General features: G+C 38.9%; 2 protein-coding genes across 16 annotated transcripts in view; both read right to left on the reverse strand.

Moving 5' to 3' along the window:
* Positions 1–8,936, reverse strand: part of iffo2a (intermediate filament family orphan 2a) — a 30,912-nt gene extending 21,976 nt beyond the window's left edge. The window contains exon 1 of one of the 2 annotated variants that reach the window (XM_067446339.1): positions 7,934–8,936. In XM_067446339.1, the coding sequence (XP_067302440.1) occupies positions 7,934–8,481 (548 nt within the window). In that variant the 5' untranslated portion in view covers positions 8,482–8,936. The remainder of the gene's footprint in view (positions 1–7,933) is intronic. The other variant, XM_067446340.1, reaches the window with a different exon arrangement.
* A 5,105-nt stretch (positions 8,937–14,041) lies between these two features.
* The window catches only part of ubr4 (ubiquitin protein ligase E3 component n-recognin 4), a 51,627-nt gene continuing 43,351 nt past the window's right edge, over positions 14,042–22,317 (reverse strand). For all 14 annotated transcript variants that reach the window (XM_067446355.1, XM_067446353.1, XM_067446348.1 and 11 more), the window contains 19 exons: positions 22,144–22,265; positions 21,854–22,051; positions 20,153–20,233; positions 19,983–20,070; positions 19,761–19,888; positions 19,569–19,676; positions 19,359–19,478; positions 19,079–19,269; positions 18,806–18,979; positions 18,627–18,726; positions 18,311–18,529; positions 18,109–18,222; positions 17,879–18,021; positions 17,661–17,786; positions 17,386–17,580; positions 17,073–17,297; positions 15,618–15,708; positions 15,344–15,506; positions 14,042–15,217 (listed from right to left, as the gene is read on the reverse strand). In XM_067446355.1, coding sequence (XP_067302456.1) covers positions 15,153–15,217; positions 15,344–15,506; positions 15,618–15,708; positions 17,073–17,297; positions 17,386–17,580; positions 17,661–17,786; positions 17,879–18,021; positions 18,109–18,222; positions 18,311–18,529; positions 18,627–18,726; positions 18,806–18,979; positions 19,079–19,269; positions 19,359–19,478; positions 19,569–19,676; positions 19,761–19,888; positions 19,983–20,070; positions 20,153–20,233; positions 21,854–22,051; positions 22,144–22,265 — 2,651 coding nt within the window. In that variant the 3' untranslated portion in view covers positions 14,042–15,152. The remainder of the gene's footprint in view (positions 15,218–15,343; positions 15,507–15,617; positions 15,709–17,072; positions 17,298–17,385; positions 17,581–17,660; positions 17,787–17,878; positions 18,022–18,108; positions 18,223–18,310; positions 18,530–18,626; positions 18,727–18,805; positions 18,980–19,078; positions 19,270–19,358; positions 19,479–19,568; positions 19,677–19,760; positions 19,889–19,982; positions 20,071–20,152; positions 20,234–21,853; positions 22,052–22,143; positions 22,266–22,317) is intronic.

Genomic DNA, 22,317 nt, shown 5'->3' on the forward strand with positions numbered 1-22,317 from the left:
ATCTGAAGTCCATCATTCTACAGGGAAAACATTTGCCAACAGTTGCCAATATTCCTAGGAGAAGACATCCCAAGGTCAGACCTCTTGCTGCGCTCAGAGAAAATGCACCTCAGGCTCTACAGGCATCAGTTAACATGTCAAATGTTAAAGTTTATGGCAGTACAATTAAAAAAAGACCGGACAAGTATGCTATGTTTGGAAGGGTTGCCAGGAGAAAGCCTCTTCTCTCTAAAAAGAAAACGGCAACACAGCTTAGGTTTGCAAATTTGCATCTGAACAAACCACAAAACGTCTAGATTCTAGAACAATGTATATTGGAAAGACAAGAACAAAGTGGAGATGTTTGGCAATAAGGCACAATGCCACGTTTGGCAAAAACCAAGCAAATGAGCACAAACACCAACTGTCCATCCCAGTGATGATTTGGGATTGTTTTGCAGCCACCTGGGTATCTTGCAGTCATTGAGTCGACCATGAACTCCTCTCTGTATATCCAAGTATTTTGTTATGAGTCAAATGTGATGCCATCTTTCTGACACCTAAAGCTTGGCTGAAATTGGGGCATGCAACAGGACATTGATCCGAAGATCACCAGCAAATCTACAACAAGGTATGGCCGAAAAAGAAAATAATCAGGATGTTGCACTTGCCCAGCTAACGTCCACACCTCAACCAGATTGAAATTCTGTGGCAGGACCTTAAGAGAGCCGTGCATAAACAAATGCTCACAAACCTCAATGAACTGAAGCAACGGTATGAAGAGTGAAAATTCCTACAGAACGATGTGAGACAGAAATTATATGTTATTGCTGCTAAAGGTGGTTCTACAAACAACTGAATAATAATGTGTGCTTAGTTTGTCACACATAGCTTCTTCATTTTGGCTTTATTTTTGTTAGACAATTAATTAAATAGTGTGAAATGCCATGTGTTGTTGTATTTGTTTTTAAGGCCTGCTCTATAGATAGAGTGAACAGGTTATTTTTTATTATGTCCTGATACTTAAAAGCATAGAATTCAAAGTAATTTCTTATTCACATAAGATGATAAAATTGTTCAATACAGTGAGTTATAAAACTGTAGCTCATTCTCTATAAAAAATAAATGTGAAAATCAGCCCTCATGCCAGGTCTATTTTAGGCCTTTGGACTTAGATGATGACTTTTCACCACAAGATATATGGTGGGCCCATTAATTCCTGTACATTATATCCTGCCTGCTGCTGGATAATAATTCACAAAGAGACTCGCATTTTACAAAACCAAGAAAATCCTACAATGTCTGTACAAAATAAATACACAAAACACTGCTGTAGATATGCAATATTAGTGGTTTAACACAAAACAAATGCTGCCAGGCTGTATACACAATTTCATTTCAGTGATGGAACATTAGTCTGTCCGTTCCTGTGCCAAAATCAGCTCTTGGCAACATTCTTCTGTCCTAAACCCTCTGACCATGAGCTTAATGTTCTGAGATTAAATGCTTTAAATATAAACAATAATAACTCATCAAATATACAAGAAATCTACAATCGGTCATATATTTTGAGAAAAAAGGGTACATAACCCTTTAATTGATGCTTGTTTGGGGGTGAACTGTTTTAACTTGGGCCAGTAAGAAAACCAACTAAAACATCTTAGCAACTGCATAGCAACCTACTGTATAAAACTCTTGCATCAGGACTGAGTTTTGCAATGTCCACATACTGTTAATACCTTTCCAAAAGCCAAAAACATTTGCTTTTGCATTGCTAAGGCTAGTTGAAAGGTCAACAATGACTGCTAAATGAAAATCCTGACATTATGTGCAAAGTTGACCTACATAGCGGTCCATCTGACAGTCCCACAGGTCTTCAGTAGTGCACATCTGTGTCCACACCAAGACACCAGAGGAAGATCGAGCTGCATTTCAGATCAATACTCAGAGCTTCTTTCAAGAATCACAGACACATGAACTAAACCCCTCCTTTCTGTGGCACAGAGCAGGGGGGAAAAGCAACTTTTGTGAAAAAGAACTCCATTTAATTATACTGAATGTACAGTATATTTAAAATCAAAACTAGTTAACTAGTACAAATATGCACTCTTTTTAAAAATATGTTAAACTGTACTTCTTTTTCACAAGGAAACAGACATTTCAGACAGACCAGCAAGATAGGGGAGTCATGCTTTTATTAAGTATTTGTGTCACCATGGCTTTTGAGGCTCAGTTTCTGAATGCATAATGTCTTGGCTCTCTCTGTGTACTCCATCCGTTTGTACACTAACTGGACATTTACAAACCTACACAATGAACACAGTCACTCAGAAATCTATTTACCTCATAATTGACAGCAATCTTTTGAAAGCCAATCATGTGCATCATCATTAAATAACTTGCTAGCTCAGGAGAAAAGGCAGAATAACATCTTTTAGGAAAATTGGCATGCCTGAATAATTTGTATCTTTAGTGTTATGGTAAAGACTGGATGAATCATCAGCTTTCAGCTATGAATGTCATCATTGTACATTCACACACATACATTTAAGCAGATAGGGTGTAGAATTTGCATATTTGGTGTGCTGTGACTGTCCAAGGGGATGGCTCTGAGCTCGGAATTTAGCCTAAACCCAGAGAGGAAAAATCAAGAGTGAGGGGTTAGGGTGGAGGAGGGATGCTAGAAAATTGTTGTGGAACCAAGGTAAGGCTCTCTCTATATATTATATTATATTATATTATATTATATTATATTATATTATATTATATTATATTATATTATATTATATTATATTATATTATATTATATTATAAACACAGAAAGCAGGAATATTATGCTGCTGTCACTTCAAAACAATGCACAGATCCAAACTACTGATACTGTACACATGCCCTGTCTTTCTTGATTGTTTACATTCACTTAAGATATAACCTACTATGTTTGATAGGATACTCGCCAAGACAGGCATGTTTACATAATTTGTGTATGTGAATTTGTCCATTCAAGCACAAGACTTGAAAGAGAACTATTTGTGCGCCTCAGATGAAAGCACACTTCTTCTCACAGCTAAACATTCTTTGAAAAAATTGGCATGACTTAAAGGACTTTAGTTTAAACACAGATAGCAATGTGTGCTGTTCAGGTCTCAACTGTGCTTGTGAACTATCAACACCTGGGTGATGACCAAAGTTTAAGACAAGTCATTTCACTCGGCAGCCATCTTTGAAATGCCTCTCGGGCATGCAAGTGCAGCTCTTATCTCTTTGAATGGGGAAACATCAAATTCTCCAAAACTGTTCATCAAGCTTACATTTCAATTTCATTTGAAATCACCAATGAAATCTGACAACAACTATAAATTTGATGTGAGGGTTTAGGGTGCCATTTGGGACAGGGCCATAGTGTGTCTCCCTCATTTATCACATCTGATTCAACTCATCAGCTCGTTAGTAGAGACTTTAAGAACTAAATTGGGTGTGTCTGATAAGTGAGACATTCAAAATGTTAGTTTGTATGAGACATGTTTGAAAACCACTGTTCTAAACACTTGAATCATGCCCAAAACCAACAAAAATTGCTACCTGGACATAGATAATTATATAGCAACTGGAGCGTCTGACGGCAGTTGCAGAGAAGCAATGACATTACTAATCAACGATTGGCTCTTTCATTTAGAAGGCGGGGCTTATTCACCATATTGGCCATTGCACTTTCTTCCATTCATAACTAATCGGAGTGCACCATCTTCCTATATATAACATTTTGGTGACGACGACGTAAATGATTGGTCATATCTGATCACTCACATTGAACAAAGTTTACAAATAGTGACTGTTTTGGCCATGTTTTTGATTATCACTGTTGTTGTAATGTATTGGGAAGCCAGAATGAGTATCCATTGACAGAAACATACATTAGCCTATGTATAAAATTAAAACTAGACAAACACTGTACATTAATATGGCTTTTAATAATAAACAACTTTTCATAATAGTTGATAGCTGTTTCTTGGATGTGTAAAAATGTTCCAGTGCCTATGAATATTGGACTCGCAGTATGAGTGGGGGGCAGAACTGATTTCCTACCAATGAGGCAGCACTACTAAATCATTCCCTGGAGATGACCTCATACACACCAGTGATCTCCCACACAAAACATCAACTCACATGCAGCTACTGCCAACATCCCTGACCAGTAGTGGACAGACGTCTACGGCCACAGCCCAACTCACACGGGTCAGTGAAGAGCATCTGCTGGGGTTATAAAACACCTTCTGAAAGTGTGCGTTCCTCGAAGTCGTCATCTGAAGAATACATGGCTTTTTTGCTAGGAAAGGTTTATAACTTGAGTGGAAAAAATATCAGGTCCTGCATCAAATTACAGAAAAAACTACTGTAGGCTTTAAAACTCTAGTTCTCTAGTTGCAACTCAGTCTAGAAACCTGTACATTAATTTCTACTGCTTCTGTTACACTTTTGCGGGGGAACAGATCATAGACTGGCTTATCCACTATAACACGATGACGGATGGTCAAGCAATGGGTCGGTGCTTGTTGATCACGCCTTAAGTGGTCTGATCGTTGAAGGACTATCCAATCGCATACATTCAAATAATGAATGCAGTCATTTAAATAATGCTCTTTTATCATGCCAGTAGAAAATACATAACAGATTCTCCAGACCAATGTTACCTTTTAAATTAAGCTTGGTCTGGTGATAGCCAGACAAGTTCTTGGCCACAAATTTGGCAAAAATCCGAAAATCATTTCAAACAGATGCCATAGAAATGCTCAATTGAGGTTCGGTTCTTAACAATACAAGAGTAACATATTCATCAAGAGGTCTAGGGCGGTTTAATAAACGTGAATTTCAATCAAAGCCATGGAATTCCTACAAAGGATTAATCAGACAAAGAATTCCAAAGATTGGGAGGATGGGCGAAGAATTCGCACAACACTCCAAGGGGTGGGGTAGAATGACTTAATTCTCTAGGTTTGCTAAACTCCCTAAAACATTATAGGGAGGAATAATGTTTGACAGACATGAAAATAACTGGGTCGAACATCTTTTCTCCCTTTTAACAATAATTTGGCATGCACTGCTCAAAATTCTTGACTGGAATTTTGACCTCAGAAACTCAAAACGCCTGAAATATCCATACGATTAAAATCAGCAAATGCAAACAGATTGCAGTTTGTCTCCAGGTTGCTTTGTACTTTAAAGAACACTAGTCAAAACATTCAGCCTGTTGCCAAACACATGCAAACCGGTTTTATATTTGTTTAAATTATTTCCTAGGAGACAGTCTTTGTATATGAGCCTGATGCCACACTTTCCACCTGTTTCGGATCGCATTTAATTGAACAGACCACCAACATCCATCCCAACCCACCGGCTGCTACTGTGACACACTATATGAGGAGGACCAAAACAAACATGAGACATCAGCAGAGTAAAATTTCATTTTGTGTGGGGAACAAGACAGGTCGAACCTATGACTGTTCACTCAAGCATTTAATCTAGGAAATAGCCCATTCCTAACAGCACTGTAAGCACAATAATCTAAGGATACCGACACTCTTTATAAAGTGGGGTTTCCAGCCCACGCAAGACCAGGAAATGAATCATTGTGTGGCTCATTTGTCCACTTCTTCTCATATACAGTCCATTTCTGTTCTGGCAGATGAAAAAACCCTCTATGGACAAAATGTCAAGACCTTCTTCAGCCAGACTATTCTATTACTATTACAACAGAGCCACAGACACAAACTATGATAACAACACAGCCAAAAGGGAACAGTCTGGGGAAACACAAAAGCAATACAGGGTTGTGAGAAAAAAAATGTCTGGGGCTTCTAGATGACCGGAAATGCCTTAAAGTTACAGTAACTTATTTGCATTGAGCAATGAGTTTGTCCACTAGAGCTGGACAGAAACAAGGAATTTGGCACAAATGTTTTGTTCATCACTTTCCCAGTAGACACCTAAATCAAGCATACTTTATAGCAACAACATCAGGAAATGTATACATCAACATGCAGGGTTCATTCCCACCATTGATCACAAAAATAAATGGTTGAATCAGCCAGTGAATTAAATGAGACACATCAAGAAGTCTAACAGAAAATATAATCAGGGGGAAATTCATAATGTATGAACCGAACCCATACAAACTGCCCTCAAAAAAATGATTGCATGATGCTGTTCATTTTATTTAAGTGACTCATCTTGATTTAACACCATTATATCAGGTTTCTGATTCAAATGTAACCGCTTCAAGTTAAATTGACATAAAACCATACTCTTTTACATAACTTGATATTTTTATTTTCAAATAACATGATTCAATTAAGTAACCCAAACAAACTGGACATTCACTTCCCATCATGCTTTGCAAAGAGGCTGAATTCTGAGAGAAAATGTTAAAATACAGTGCTATTTTATGCAGTTTTAACAAGATGAGAAAATGGAGAGACTGTTTAAGGTTTAATGTTGGTATTTAAATGTTTGTGTTATGTTAGTGTTTTTGGAGGTTACCACTGTGGTTGAGCGTAGAGCCTGCTAATAACAATTAAAGTTGTTTTATTAATAAAAAAAACAGCTACTTTGGGCATGCCATGGATGTAATAAAACCATCTTCTGGATAGCCAATAAGATTTTGTAAAAGGTTTTCTTGTTAGATAACATTTGTAAATTTGTAATTACACAGGATTACTTGTTATGGTTTTTGTTTGGTATTCATTTTAGAATAATTGAACTGAATAGTTTTGGACAAGATTAAGAATGTTAACCTGATTCAACTAAATAGCATTGAAATAACCTTACTTAAAAACTTAAGTTTACTGAAATAAACAATGTTAATTGTGTGGAACCAGTTGTACACATACAAAAGTTACAAAAGTAAATCCAATGTATGATTTTTTTGAGTGTGGGTGGAAGTGTATTACAGGGATTATTGGTCCCAAAAGGTAAAACGAGAAACTGTAAAGAGATTCTACTGAAGTTCTAGGGCAGTTCCCACAAACTCATATTGAATGTGAAACTTTTGCAGAGATCCCCATTTGGAGGAGAAAAAAAAGCGAATGGTTTCTGTCAGATAAAATGTCACCCCTGCTTTCTCCGGTTTCATATCTAAACTGGACGCTTTGTAATAGGATACTAGAACATACAGGGGTTACTGATAGAGCCTTACTGTTAAGACATAAGAAAGCCATACCCCAGGGACAGTCGCCTAAACAGAAAGGAAACACAGTCTTGTTTTGTCACACAGGGGGAAACTCTTGTTTTTGAAAGGAGAAGGGTTATTTTTGGGTGAAAGTATTTTACAATCAGTCTAACTAACAAAAATATGATATAAAGCATGTTGCTGTTGCCGTTACTATATGAGACTCTATTGTTTTCCTTATGTGGTTGTTAGAGAAAACATCAAGGGAATGTTCTATTATATTTTGCAAACATTATGGGAACATTACTTTTAAATGTTCTCTGAAGAATGTTTAATGTCAAACGTGCAATCTCAGACAAACATCCAACTAAAATGTAACAAAAATAAACGTATATGAAAAAACTGCTTTTGTGATAAAGCTTTGAATGGGTTAAGATATTAGCTTTGAACTGTTATATGCTGTTATTTTAAACAATTAAAAATAATAATTGTAATAATAGTATTTTGCTTTTAAAATTGTCAAAAGTGCATTAGTTTTTTTAGATGAATGGGTGATATAAATGGCTGAATAATTGATGCAATAATAGATTAAGTACAATACGTAGGCTAGGCTAAGTTACTTTGTTTATCGGTAGACACTAGGCAATGGCGATATTAATGAAGTTGACATCATATTCATATGAATATGACATCTCCAATTACTAGTGTAGCGATACAGTGGTAACTAATATCAAGTTACCGTATTTTTTTTGCAGACAAACACTTAAAATAAGCACGAGCTGGACTTACTTTCGTCTGTACTCATCTCTCTCGCGCTTGACTTTGGCCAAAACATTGTACAAGGCCCTGAGTTCAGGTGTGATGGTGTCAATCTGAACCCCGACACCGTCTGGATGAGTCCAGGACACTCCAGGCCCCTGATGAGTCTCGAACCGTCCTCCGTATCGGGCGGTGTGTGAGAAACTCCAGATTTGACCGGGGAGTCTCGATTGACACAGTGCGTTTGAATAAGGCAACTCGAGGTTCGTCTGGACCGCTTTATCCCGGGAAAACAGCAGTCGGTACCGAGATTGCTCCTGGGCGTGATGCAGCTGGATCTCCAATAACTTATTTCTGCGCTCTAATTCGTGGACTTTGGAAAGGAAGCAGCGGAAGCGGAGATTCAGTGTTTTTAACACATGAATGTTGGAGCCCAGATCGTTTCTCAACGCGCTGGTTGCCATGGCGCCGGACCCGCTCCCAGTCGCACACTCTTCATTCATACCGAGGGGTGCAGCGGATTCATTGAACAATATCGGGTTGAGAACCGGGTCTGGAAAACGACGAGGTAAATCCATCTTTATCCGTGAGCAATGTTTCTACGCATCAAACTGCAGATGCTGTAAAGCAGCATACGTCACCTCCATGCTCTCGGACGCAAGGTGCACTCCCTTTATCTTAATGTCACACAAATAACAGGCCATACTCGCACTTCTAGCGGCCGGATAAAGCGCAGTGACCGGTAACGTTACACATTTTATGAACTCACAGTTGCCCTCCTACCATACGCTGGTAATGAAATGGGCTGGTTATTGGTCTCAGCTTCAGGTTTCAGCCCAGTCTGAGCACAGCAGCACACAGTGAGCACACCAACCGAAGGAATACGGGAGGAGAGGAAGCAGGAAGGCATGTCGGATCCTCCCTCCAGTAACCGTCGCATTGGATACCGAGTCTTTCAGACACGCCCTCTTAATTTACATATTACAAGACGGGTGTGGGCATATTATACACACACCCCTGCAACAGCATTTAGCGCTGTACCTTTAAGGGGCGGTTTCTCAGACGGGGATGAATTAAATCAAAACTAGGCTAATTCTATTTAAATGAATCCAGACCAGGCTTAAAGGGTTAGTTCACCCAAAAATGAAATTTATGTCATTAATGACTCACCCTAATGTCGTTCCACACCCGTAAGACGTTCATCTTCAGACACAGTTTAAGATATTTTATATTTAGTCCGAGAGCGTATGGATGTGTATGCACAATACTGTCCATGTCCAGTAATAAAAACATCATCAAAGTAGCCTAGTCTATATGTGACATCAGTTGGTTAATTAGAATCTCTTGAAGCATCGAAAATACATTTTGGTCCAAAAATCACAAAAACTACAACTTTATTCAGCATTGTCTTCTCTCCCATGTTTGTTTTCAAACCTCAAACGGTTATGAATCAGTGAATCGATTCGGATCTCCAGTGTAACATGATTTCAGCAGTTTGACACACGATCCAAATCATGAATTGATACGCTGATTGTGAAGTCTCATGTAGTGTGTGGACGATGGAAAAACCAGGGATGGCACCGTCCATAACAAACAAGCGTTGTGTGGAACTGGCGTAAATCATCCAAAGAAATAATGGACAAAAGGTCAAAGAAAACTTTCAAAGAATCTCCTGAAGTAAATTGTGTCAAACCTACCAATTATTGAGAAAAATCAGCATCAACTGAAAACAAGAAAAATAATGTCACGAGTAAAATTTGCAGTGAACTCAAAGGAAAAAGAAAGCGAAAGGACAGTTCAGCTAATATACTGTGATTAAATTGGGACACTTTTACAAATCAGTCTTTTGTGTAATACAACACAATGGGGCCTAAATATATTTGTTATCCAGATCTATAACAAACAGTATAATAAGTAGGCTATTAACATAAATTAAAGGTTTTATGATGAGTGTTTCAAGACGGTGGATCTCCAGAAAGACCAGATTTATGCTGACCTAGGAGACTAGGACTCATCCATAGCCAGCCACCCCTGGAAGGTATCCCTGGAATGATGGCCGTTTGATTGATGACGGTTCAGATGTAATGCTCTTCTTTAATGTATCAATGCAATGTTTTAGAGCTTGGATGGCCTGAGACAGGAGGACGCTGGTCAGCCCACTACATCTGAAGCAGCCAGGAGGGAAGATGGCATCTCTAATCCGGGCTGAAGAAACCAAGAGAGAAATTGGACATGAAATTTCATGAGCACAAATTAAAGTATTTAAAAAAGAACACACATGAAGATGAAAACACTTCATGTTGAGTTAGCAATGAAGGAGAAGCAGAGAAATATGAAGCAGCTCCAGTGTCAACACTGTTCAGGGTCCTGGCATGTCTGTTTCTGAAAATGTTCATTTATTTTTTGGAGAAATGCTGCAAAGCAAAAGCCTTTCTGTAGGCAAATCCATGTGTCATTATTGGCATATAGCTATGGGAATCTCTGAATAATTGTCATCTTCTACTTCAGGATCTGGCCAGCCACACTGTTTGATGTAATTGCAAAACACTGCTGTTGCAATTATAACAATACAGCATCTTCTTGGTACAAAGCAAACAAATTATGTCAGCTGCATGTTTGTACATATGAAAATGGTCAATAATTTTCCTTCTGTCTTGGTGGTGCTCTTTCATCACTATTGAAATAGTCCCGGTAATCCATTTTCTTTTATGGCCATGGTCAAGCTGTAGGCTAACATCAGTTAATCTGAAGTCATTCCTTCATGTAGACCTAGCTCTCACCCTCCTTCTGGAAATCAAATGAACAAATATGACACTAGGGTCATTTTGAACTTTGTTACTTGAAATAAACTGTTTAAACAAACATTTATATAAAATGGTTGTGAAAACTAAGATATATGCTAATGATTTGCTTCAACACTTTTCTTTTTATAATATATAAATGATTATAATTAATACTCAGAGAATTCGCTGCTAAATGTGTTTTTCTGCTTTTCCTTTCCTACCAAACTGATTTAAATAAAACGATTTCCATCTTTGTGTATTGTGAATTTTGTATTGTACTTTGACATGTAGGCCTATATTACAACATACTGGATGTGGGACATGAAAGCATGCTGCAGAGCAGGAATCATACAGAACTAAAGAACCTTCCTTTGCTGTTACATTACATGTTAGATCCAGTGTTATTAGAAAGACAAACTGAATCTATTACCCCCCCCCCCCCCACACACACACACACACTTTGTAACAAATCCTTCCCCCGTGGGTCAGAATGACCAGAAGCCCTAAAAATAGACTTTTCTTTTATCCAGAAATCTTTATTTTTATTTTTATACCTCTATATGCAGCAAATAAGCTGTTCCTTGGTCCTACAGTCATTTACATTCCGTATGCATTTTTACCGTCTATGATTCAGATCAAGCAGCAACCTCCCGCAGTCTCTCTTGAAGCCAACATAGTGACAAACTGCAATTCATCGAATGGTCGCTAGAGACAGGCCCCTAAAGGGAGTCAAATCGGTATCTCCCTCGTGTTAAAATGCCCAAATTTAGAGCAGAATGTTTTTTTACAGCCTGGTACAAAAAGTGGTTTTGGTCTAATACAACTAACTCTGAGGTGGGTAATTTCAATTTTGATTTAAAAATTTTTAAACATCCATTTCAATTACAGCTCCACTATGTCATTTTTCCGTCCGCTAGAAGTCGCCTATAACAAAGGCGTAGTTTGATGACACCAAGTTTGAGCGCAGAATCTTGAGACATGTGGTCTTCACCTCACAGCCGGTGGAAAAGAATCAGGACTCATGGACGTGATTATTAGTGGTGCTTGCCTGTAAAGGGGAAGCATAACTTACTATTCTGTGGGCTTATTATTATTTATATATTATATTACTCTTCCGCGTAAACTTCGGCGCATAACTCGTCCCGCAGCTTTTGTCGTAGACCCATGAATGAGGTGTCAAACCGACCGGCTTATTGAGGAGAGAGGACTCTTATAAGCAATCGGGTGTACAGTATGTGCCTCAGGTTCGGAAAAGTAGCCAAAAAAATCCCATGCGCTTTGCATTGCGACCAACTTTGGCGAGTCATCGCTCAGAGCTAGGATTTTGTAGAAACTCGTGACTTAGCAAATTTGAAGAGGCTGGCAGGCCCTGTCAGAACATACTTTGTTGTAGTTGTACCCCTGGGGTGCAGGAGGTGCCCAAATTTGCCCCATTGACTTATAATGGGGAGGGACATCCCATTAAAGCATGTTACTCCTACTATGGTAAATTGCATAGGGATTTTGTATTGACCACAGCTCTGGTTCAGTGTCAGACACAAGGGGGTGGACTCAATTTACTCAAGCAACCAATCACTATCTCAAGATCATCGTAAACTATTAAGCCACGCCCTAGCCACCATTTAGAGCTCCTTAGCAACTGATCCCATAGACTTTCATTGACAGAGATCAAAGGGATATCTTTGGATAGACGTGTCATAGAAACATGAGGGTGGTTTTGTTTGACTCAGGGCATCAACGGCCAATCACAAATCGCCTTCATCACTTCCTAGCCACCCCCTAGGAACCCAAATGCACAGAGTGATATCCTCACATTTGAATGTCTTAGAGGGGTGGATTTATATCCTTCATACTGGCAAGGAGCTTTTAACTGGAATTTTAACATGCTACACATGCTAGCAGTGAATAGCTACATGCTAATAATAATAATTAGTTACATTTATATAGGGGTTTTCTAGGCACTCAAAGCACTTTACATATTGAAGGGGGAATCTCCTCAACCACCAATGTGTAGCTAGTGATTAGCTAAGAGCTAAATCAGGCTAAGAAAATGCTAAACACTCTATAAACACTCCATAGTAACCAACTGTGACAACTACCAATGCCTTAGCAACCACCCAAAATACCCTAGCAACCACCTAGCAACACCATAGCAACCACCCATAATACCATAACCGCCTAGCAATGCCCTAGCAACCACCAAGCCACCACCCAGAATACCTTAGCAACCACTTAGCCACCACCCAGAATACCATAGCAACCGTCTAGCAAACACCCATAATACTCTAGCAACCACCCAGAATACCCTAGCAACCACATGGCAAATCTCTAACAACCCCCAGAACACCATAGCAACCCACCAGAATATTTTAGCAGCCACCAACACCTTAGCAACCGCCTAGCAAACACCCAAAATACCATCGCAACTGCCTAGAAATGTCAAAGCAACCACCCAGAACACCCTATCGACCACCCAGAATACTTTAGCAACCACCTAGCAATGCCCTAGCAACCACTCAGAATACCTTAGCAAACCGCCTAGCAACAGCTTAACAACCACCCAGAATATCTTAGCAACCGCCTAGCAATACCCTAGCAACCACCCAGAATACCCTAGCAATTGCATAGCAACTCCCTAGCAGCCGGGTCCAGATTTTTGCCATTGCAAGTGAATGTTAGTGTAGTATGTGTGGTATTCTAGTTAACGTTGGTGTAGTATGAAGCAGAGCAGGACAATGTGTTGTGGGATGCAGGAGCAATTGTTGAGCAACAGGACTTTTATGACGGGACGGGACACAGTCGCAGGCGCCATTTTCGCTTTTCCGGTCAGGAGGTAATGCAGCTCACTAAGATGGCAACGGACAACTTTAGGCTTTCAAAAATGCTCTTCAGAATCCTACTGGTGACATCATCTATGTCCATATTTATGTCTATGATTCAGATACAAATGTAGATATTATAAAATCATTTTTAATGTTTAATTTAATAATGTTTTAGCATTTTTAGTTAGAATTTTGATCTTACTGAAGCATTCCATTCAGACCTAAGGGGGTCAAATTAACCCACGAGGTAAGGATGTTACATTTTTAAATTTCAAGCACAAAACTCCTTGAATCCAGTCAATGTTTTTGTGTATTTGTGGTGTGACAAGTCACATTTCTGGTAATTTAAAAAAAAGAAGTGATTACAACTAACATTAATTTAAAAAATACGTTAAAGCTGAGTTACTAAAAAAACAACTGACAAAAGCGCAAAAAAGACAAACAAAAACTGAAAATATAATGTTAAAAGCAAAATTTTGAATGCAATTCTAGCAAATGAATTACTAAAACAACATTGCTTGTGACACATTGAGTCAGATATGGTATTCTTACACCTTTATTAAGTTGAGCTAATTCAAAAAGCAGACATTCAGCAACAGTTGAACATTGTAGCAGCGGGAATAGGCGAATAAACACTAAGTGGGTTTTTCTTGTTTTCTTATTTTCAACAAACTTCACACCATGCATTCAGCTCAAGAACACCCTTTCGCAGCTGTGTGTTTATATTGTAAGAATAAACTTAAAATCACCGAGACTCTTCTCAGTGGCACCTTGCTTACCAGAGGCACAGCTTGCTCTGGGGAAAATTTGTAATCTGCGGAATATTATTGAGTGAATTACGGTCAAATGGAAGACAAAACGGAAAAAAAATATGTTCAGTGTCGCGATGTTGATCACAACACAAAGACACAACCAGAAAAACAAAGTGGAAAAAGGCTCCCAAAATAAATATGCAGGCCCTTTTTTATTCTCTTTATCTTTGCGTTTCATTGTTGATGCAGGTAAACCCTTTACAAATCAGAAAGTATTTCCACTTCACGGGAATAACACATTAAACAAGCTTTCATCCCACTCTTTAACCATTTGCACATGGAAAACAAAAAGTCACACATTTGCATCGCATCCCAGAACCAGTGTCAGGCCTGGCCTTTCTTACAAACTGCAAACAATTCATAGAACACCACCGCAAAAACAACTGAACAAGACAATGAGAGATTAGTTCACATTTGAGTGAATCTGTAACTCCAATTTAGAACTTGAATCAAAAAAACAAAAACAAAAAAAAAACACAAAGGGAAAAATAAATCCCAACCAGATTACCTGCAACTTCTCAGATTAAAACAGAATGTGTATTAGGTGTTACAAAACCATTGTAGAATAAATTTGCATTAACTCGTCACTTTCTTGTTTAGGATAGAGTTAGAACTGAATGAACCCACGCAGAGATCAGGAGCAGAAGTGGAGGTGATGTATGAGTGTGTATGTGAGTGAGCTGATACAAGTTTTGGGAGCCTGGGCCCCGATTGAAAGGTGTTCCTTTGGAGTAGCTGGGTCCGGTTAGCGGACAGACTCCAAGTTTAAGGAACACCTGCACTGGACAGAGCGGTCACGAGTCCATAAAGTGAGGTGCATAAATGTGTGCCATCAGGGCACAGAGTTCAACAGGTCCTGCAGGAAAGCGTCAGGGTCAGGAATTTCTGACAGAAGCCCTGGGAAGAGAAGAGAGAGTCAGTGCAGGAGATTAATATTGTCTGTGCAGCCACATTATTTTACAGCTTTAGAGGGAGAGAGCTTTGTGTTCAGCACATGGGAGAAAAGTGTTACAAATGTCTCACCTACGACATCCAGGAACTCTGAGAAGGATTCAGCAGGCATGAGTTCATCCTGGAAAGATCTCAACACCCTTTCTGAAGCCTCATAGATAGGCATGTCATTGTGCCTTATGTACTCTGCGAGCGAGAAGGACCAGCCTCCTTCGGTGTTGCTGGTGGGCACTTTCTGTTGTAGGAACATAGCAGATAACTTTAGATTTCATGGAAACACGCTCTTATCAGACATCATGCTTACATGAGTCAGAAAGAGGGGAAAAACGTTCTCATATTCTCATACCCTAAACATATCATAGATGAGATCCACCAGACCCCAGAAGAGAAGCGGTGAGCGGTAAACGGCATACTCCTTCACTGCTTTGTCAGTGAGCCTGAAATGATAAAAATGCAATTAAATCACTTCTTAGACTGATTCTGATGATCAAATCAGGAATAGCCATTCAGGCCTTCTTCACACTGATATGTTTCGTTTGAAAGCGCATCTCTTTCTCTCCGTTTTGGCCTTTCTGTCCACACTGAGATGGCATTTTAATTAATGAAACAAGCTTTTTTAAAACGCTGTCCAAAGTGGATACATTTGAAAACAGTTTTTGCATTGTAGCGTGACAGACTGTGAAAATGACGCCGCATGTTTGGTTATGTGACGCATATTGTACCGATAGCTATTCATGATTATACTGGTATTGTGCCGTTATGTGCTTTTCACTTTCACACAGTTGTAGTAATGTTACTTTGCACACTCTTCATATCACAGTCCTTCAAAATGACACGGCATTTGCCGTCCTGCGGCAAAACATGAGAGCAATTGCGTTCTAGACCGACCATATAATGGTGAGTGAGCAACCTGGTGCTCAGTGAATGGTGAGATATTTTGATAAATAAAATGATCCTGCCAGAAGAATTGCGTGATATTTTTATTATGTCTTGTTCCGTTTTTTTTAAATCTTAGTGAGCACTTATGAGGGTTTCCGTATCCGCAGTAATGTGAATTTAACGTTTTCCCACATTTCAGTGTGTGTGGATTAGAAACCTTTGGAAATCGCTAATGTGGACAGAGCTTTTTCAAACTAAAACACTGTTTTCAAATCTATCTGGATTAATGTAGACGTAGCCTATTAAGAATAAATGTACAAATAAAAATTACATAAAATGTATAACTTTTTTTTGGTATAACCAACAAGCAATTGATGTTCTCATAATTTAATACTTTTTAAACTAATATAAGACTGTGCTTAAGAGGATACACATGGCTATAATGGGAATAAAAAAATAAAAATAAAAAATGCGCGAAAGAACTCAATGCAGTACTGGCACGCTTTCTGTTGCGTTCGACTTTCCCATTGTCCATTATTTTGATGGACAGGGTCATAAATATTCTGTGAATCTATTATTACCTGTCATTTTAATGATAAGACTTTTAATAGCTTTCATTTACATTTTAAACTAATTTCAATGAGTTTACAGGATGAGCATATAGGCTACATTACACAAACAAGAATACAGACGCCGGAAACAATCTGACACACCCAGTCCAAGCCATGACTGATATAATCTTGCATCAGTTCTCTAGGCATACTATAGTCTTGCTTTAAGCCAAGATAAGCAGTTTGACTAAGCACAAAACACTTGCCAAATCCAAAAATAGACACCTAAGCATGTAAAAGCACAGCGCAGGCTTGCACAAGCTCTTAAATGTTCAAGCTCTGACACGTGCAGTCATGTTTCGTTCCCTTACTTGTTAGCACCCCCTGGTGAGACCTTGCGGGCATGAGAGGTGACCAGCAGCCTACGCAGGAAGTCAACACGCGTAGCCCTCCAGCGCTCAGGTGGCAGGATGTGCATGGTCAATATAGTGAAGTAGTGCGGCCCGTCCACCTCATACGAAGTCTCCATCCACTTCTCACAAGGCTGCTCTAAGAAGCTCTGTAGATTTTTCTCCTCTCGTGATGTTGCCCTTGTTCTACAGAGCAAGTCAAAAGAAAAAAAGCTTAAAAACCATTACATCTCAAAATGCATTGGAATTCAAATCCCATTTTTGATAAACGTACGTGTTGAGGACGTAAAGAACTGTGTGAATGATGTAAGGGATGAGGTGGATGTTGCTCTCGCGACCTCCTCCCCCCGTATCCACGCTAAAGGATTGCTCCATTGCAAAGCGCAGGAACAGCAGCTTGGTATCATGAATGTTGAGCTGGTATGTGGGCTCCCTTTGCCCTGTGCACTCTTGAAGATATGTGTTGTGCCTGTAACACAGTACAAAATAAGGATATATTCTTGAAGCTATTCAGTACGTGCACTTAAACTGGATGCAAACATGACATACCTTGCCAGGCAGGTGGCAAAGGCAGATTCGGGTACGTGTGGCCCCCATACTGGTAGGAGCCCATTGCACTTTGTGTTGGCATTCTGTAGTGCTGCACTTTCCCATTCCTCACGCCCTCTGGCAAGCCTGATTCAGACACAGAGAGAAAATTATAAAAGCAGCAAAACGACAAAACCTTTCTTGAACAAATCCATTGTATTCACATCAATTTCACGCACCTGACAGCAGCAAGATGACAGTCATAGTGGACTATGTTAAAGTGTGAGACAGTGCTGTAACCCTGCTGCTTGCGGGGTTTGTTCTCAAACTCCTCAAGGGACACACGCTTTGTAAATGTGTAGATGCCCAGAACTTTGGTAGGCTGTGGAGTACAAAATATGAAGAGGCTGAACATTTACAACACAACAACCTACAGTAAAAATGGAATGTAATTGGTAGAGAAACGGACCTGGAACTTGTAACCCTCTCTACAAATACAGCAAGTCAACCCAGGTTCTTCTATGAGCTCCTCCATTTGTTTAAGCAGGGATGTCTTGGTCACCACCTGACCCTTCTCATTGGTCTGAAAGAAAAGCAAAAAACGGAAATATTTCAATTCAAAGACCTTTTCCGGTTTAAACATTAAGCTTCTATCTATACGTGCAACTCACTGTCATTCCCAGTGTGCCGAGAGCTTTCTGCCTCATTGCCATGGCCATGCGCTTCTTCTCTGCTCGAGTCTCTCTTCGAGCAGCGTCGATCTTCAGGTTAACCTCTGTGTGCTCCCTTAGAGCCTCCAGAAGATTCTCTGCTAAAGTGCCAATACCCTCGTCACTGGACACCTGCTCCAGCTTGTGCAAATTGGTTATTGAATCTGTTCCGATTAGCATCTATAATAAGAGAGAGAAGAGATAATTTCATATTGGTTGTGTGCATAAATGGATACTGCATGATATAAATATCTCAAACTAGTGGTTAAAGTATTACCTGAGTAGGGGGGTGTTGGGTGGCCAGACCACGCAGCAGTCTAAGGATGAATGGAAGGGCTGGACGAGCAAGGAATTTCTTCCAAACGTCTGCATCCAGGCTACAAAATAATATGGGTAAACAGTAAGCATATTGTATTATAAATATAAAAACTAATATTATATTTAGACATTTCATACTTCTTAGCACAGGGGATATGTTTCTTCATATAGTCCAGGGCACTCTGGGTGATGCCTTTCTGTAAGATGAGGTCTTTGAGTTGATGACCATTACTATTGTTCTTTATTCCTGCAGCTATTTTACAGAAGCAGTCTAGGAAGACCTTGTCATCAGCACTGTGCTCCTCATCATACCTGAACACGAAAACAAACGGTGTTAAAAGCAGCAAACATTATACACGGTTTCAAGGAGAAGTCAGAGTTCTAGGTCATAGAGATGGACAAACTCCATACTTATCGAAGTTGCAGCAGGGTTTAAAGCGCTCGACCAGGATGTGCATCTTCTCTAGTTCTCCAAAGGACAGGTAAGGGATGATGCGGAGCAGCCCCTGCAGGACGCTGGGATTTGATCGCACAAACAAGGTGTTGATCTGGTCCAGCAGCATCACCAGCTGGTCCTTATCACCCGTCAGCAGCAGGTTACCCTGGAGGAGAAACAGAATAGAGGAGAGATTTGAACACAACTTCTATTTTGTTGTAATATTCATTGCATAAATCAAAATGTCTTGCTGACCTTGTCTTCAGACACAGTCTCAGCATTTGCCTCATCCAGGATGATCTCCATGATACTAAGAACCTGCTCTGCTATGGATGCTCCTCCACTGTCCTTGCTCTCCTGTTCTGCCAACAATGCCTGAAACACAACATCTAATTATATCATCTTCCAAAATATTACATTTGGTCTATCAAGCTCTAGTGATTATTCCTTTGGTAAGTTACTTACAAGATTCAGAGTGCCCAACATGACATTCAGTGTGTTCATCTCTGGTTTCACCAGCTGCTGTCTGTTGATTTTAACTTTCCCACAGTAACTAAATAACTTGAGAAGAACCTATAAAGTAAAACACAATCATTAGAATTGTATCTGAGGAATCTGTAGAAAGTGATGAATTAGAGAAGCAAACTTCATACTCACAGTGAGAAGGTGTCTGCCCTGTTTGAAATCTTTGATTCCAGAGAGCCTGTTCAACATGCACTCTAGACCTCCACACTGTGCCATCACTCCAGCCATCTTATATACCTCCTCATCATCCTCCTCTTCATCTGCAAAGAGAGAAAACACCAATTACAAATAAGAAACATGACTAAAACTAGAGGGGAAAAACTGACAGCAAAACTCCTAAAACATAACACTTACCTGTAGTTGAGTCCAAAGACTCAATGAACTCCTCTGTTGCATCTCCTAGAAGCCCTCTCATTCTGTAGATGATCCTCATTGGCTCACCCTTTATTGAAAGAAACAGATTTTATGGCATGGTAAATAAGCACAAAAAATGAATGAAAATAAAAAGGATCTTTTTATCTCACCTCATTGGTGGGGCACCAGACCTTCTTATAGACCTCCGCAACAGAAAGATCCAGACTAATGATCTTGTTATTCACAAGGAGCTGCAAAGAAATGTCATGTTTAAAAAAATGTGTGGACAAAGAATCAAATAAGACAAAGGAGATTGTGTTAAATAAATGGGGTTACATTTACAGAGATTTTTTTTTACAGTGTCCTTGTTACATGGGTTTAGGCATGTGCCGATTTTCGGTAATGCGATATATCACGATAATGAATATGCACGATATTGTTATAGTGGGCACTTCAAAATAGCGTAAATAATAATTTATTAACAATAAAAAAATTTTTTATAATGCACTCAAGAATACTTTGCCCATCAACTGTATGTATCTGACTGAACGGGTGAAGGAGACGCGCTGATGAAGTGCCGCTCAGTGACAGCAGAGGGCGCTGATGAACGGCAGAATGCTGCGCTTACCCCGGAAACAAAAGCAACCTAGCTAGTGAAGAAGTTTTTAAAACAGCCATTCGTTTTTGTAATCTCATAATCTCAATGTTGTTCATCACAGGCTCAGCACCAAATACTTTACTTAATACTTAAAGACTTAATAGGTTATTTATTTTCAAACTTAAACATTATGTTTTAATCTGGACTACAACATGCCTTATAATGATTCGAATTTTTTGAATTATTTGTCCAAAAGACATACGACTTCATTATTACCAAACTGACAATGAAAAATACTTATAAAGAATTAATTATTCTAAGTAATGTTAATTTCTTAGTTACTGTTTAATAACAAAATAACTTTTTTAATGGACCTAAGATAAAACTAACAATGATCAGTATTTCTTAACTATCATTACCAAAAACATTATACTTTCTGTAATAAATGTAGCTATTGCTCAATCTTAGTTAATGCATAAATAATGAGACCTTATATTAATTTGTTACCTGTTGTTCTTTATAGCCTAATTCTTTTGCACTTTAATCTGTTTAATCGGTTTGAAAATTTTACTTTTACAGCTATGGAAAAAATGAAGAGACCACTTAACATTGATTTCTCTTAATTTTTTCCAGAACTGTATATATTTTTGGTGCATTGTATTATTGTATTTAAACATTCAGTTATTTTTGTTATTACAAAATTAGTTCTTAAAGCCATTATGCTATGACAACACTTTTTTTGCAACTTATTTCAATATTGTGATAATATCGTATACCGTGATAAAAGCTTCGCAATTAATCGCAACATGAAAAATTTATATCGGCACATGGCTACATGGGTTACATGTTAAAAAATAAATTATGCATAATTACATACAACTAACCCTATAACTATAGCAAAAGTTCATGTAGTTAATTAATATTACTCAAACTTCATTATTATTATTGAAATCTTGTAAAAATCTTGTTTTCTTTCCTGCATGCTTCCAGTTGCACCACTTGACTTAGTTGGGCACATTAGGCAGTGAAATCAGTAGTGGGTTTTTCCAAACATTTATAAATTTAAAGCTAAATAAAAGTATCAGTTTCTTTCAAAATGAAACTGACCCTAAACTTTTGAATGGTGGAGTTATTGTCCATATAACCTAAATAAACACATTTCTTTTGGTTGATTAAGGTTTTAAATTATTTAAAAACAAATAATGCTATATAATGCATAAATAAATTCTTTGAAATAAATCCCCAGGATATTGGTCTGTTGGAGATTACGTACCTCCATGCCACTGTCGTCTTCCAGTAGTGCCACAAGATCGCAATCCTGGCAGATTTTGTTCTTGATATCCCTCATGAGAGGGCCAATGCCTGGTTCGTTACTGCTGTATGGGTTTCCTGGCATACGGCCCTGCAGGAAGTCCTCCTGCTGTGGGTCCTTCTCCAGCGTTACAAAAAACTCTGTCACTTCATTCTCCTCCTTAATAGACACAGATGAGAGAAGTTAGCTTGAGTTTTGCCAAGATTATGAAAAAGCCATAGCTTAATGTCAAAGAGCTGAAGTCTACTCACCGGATAAATGATACTACACAACCTCTCAAAGATGAAGACAGGGGTGCGATAATCATCCAGATCGTACCGCTTTGCAGTTTCGATGCACACAGCCATGAACGCTTTGGTCTCAGATTCCGTTCCTACAAAAGAAGAAGCATTGAGCCGATTTTGTCTCTAATAATGCATTATCAT

The sequence above is a fragment of the Pseudorasbora parva genome, chromosome 6 (assembly GCF_024679245.1).
Source record: "Pseudorasbora parva isolate DD20220531a chromosome 6, ASM2467924v1, whole genome shotgun sequence".
Taxonomy (NCBI): Eukaryota; Metazoa; Chordata; class Actinopteri; order Cypriniformes; family Gobionidae; genus Pseudorasbora; species Pseudorasbora parva.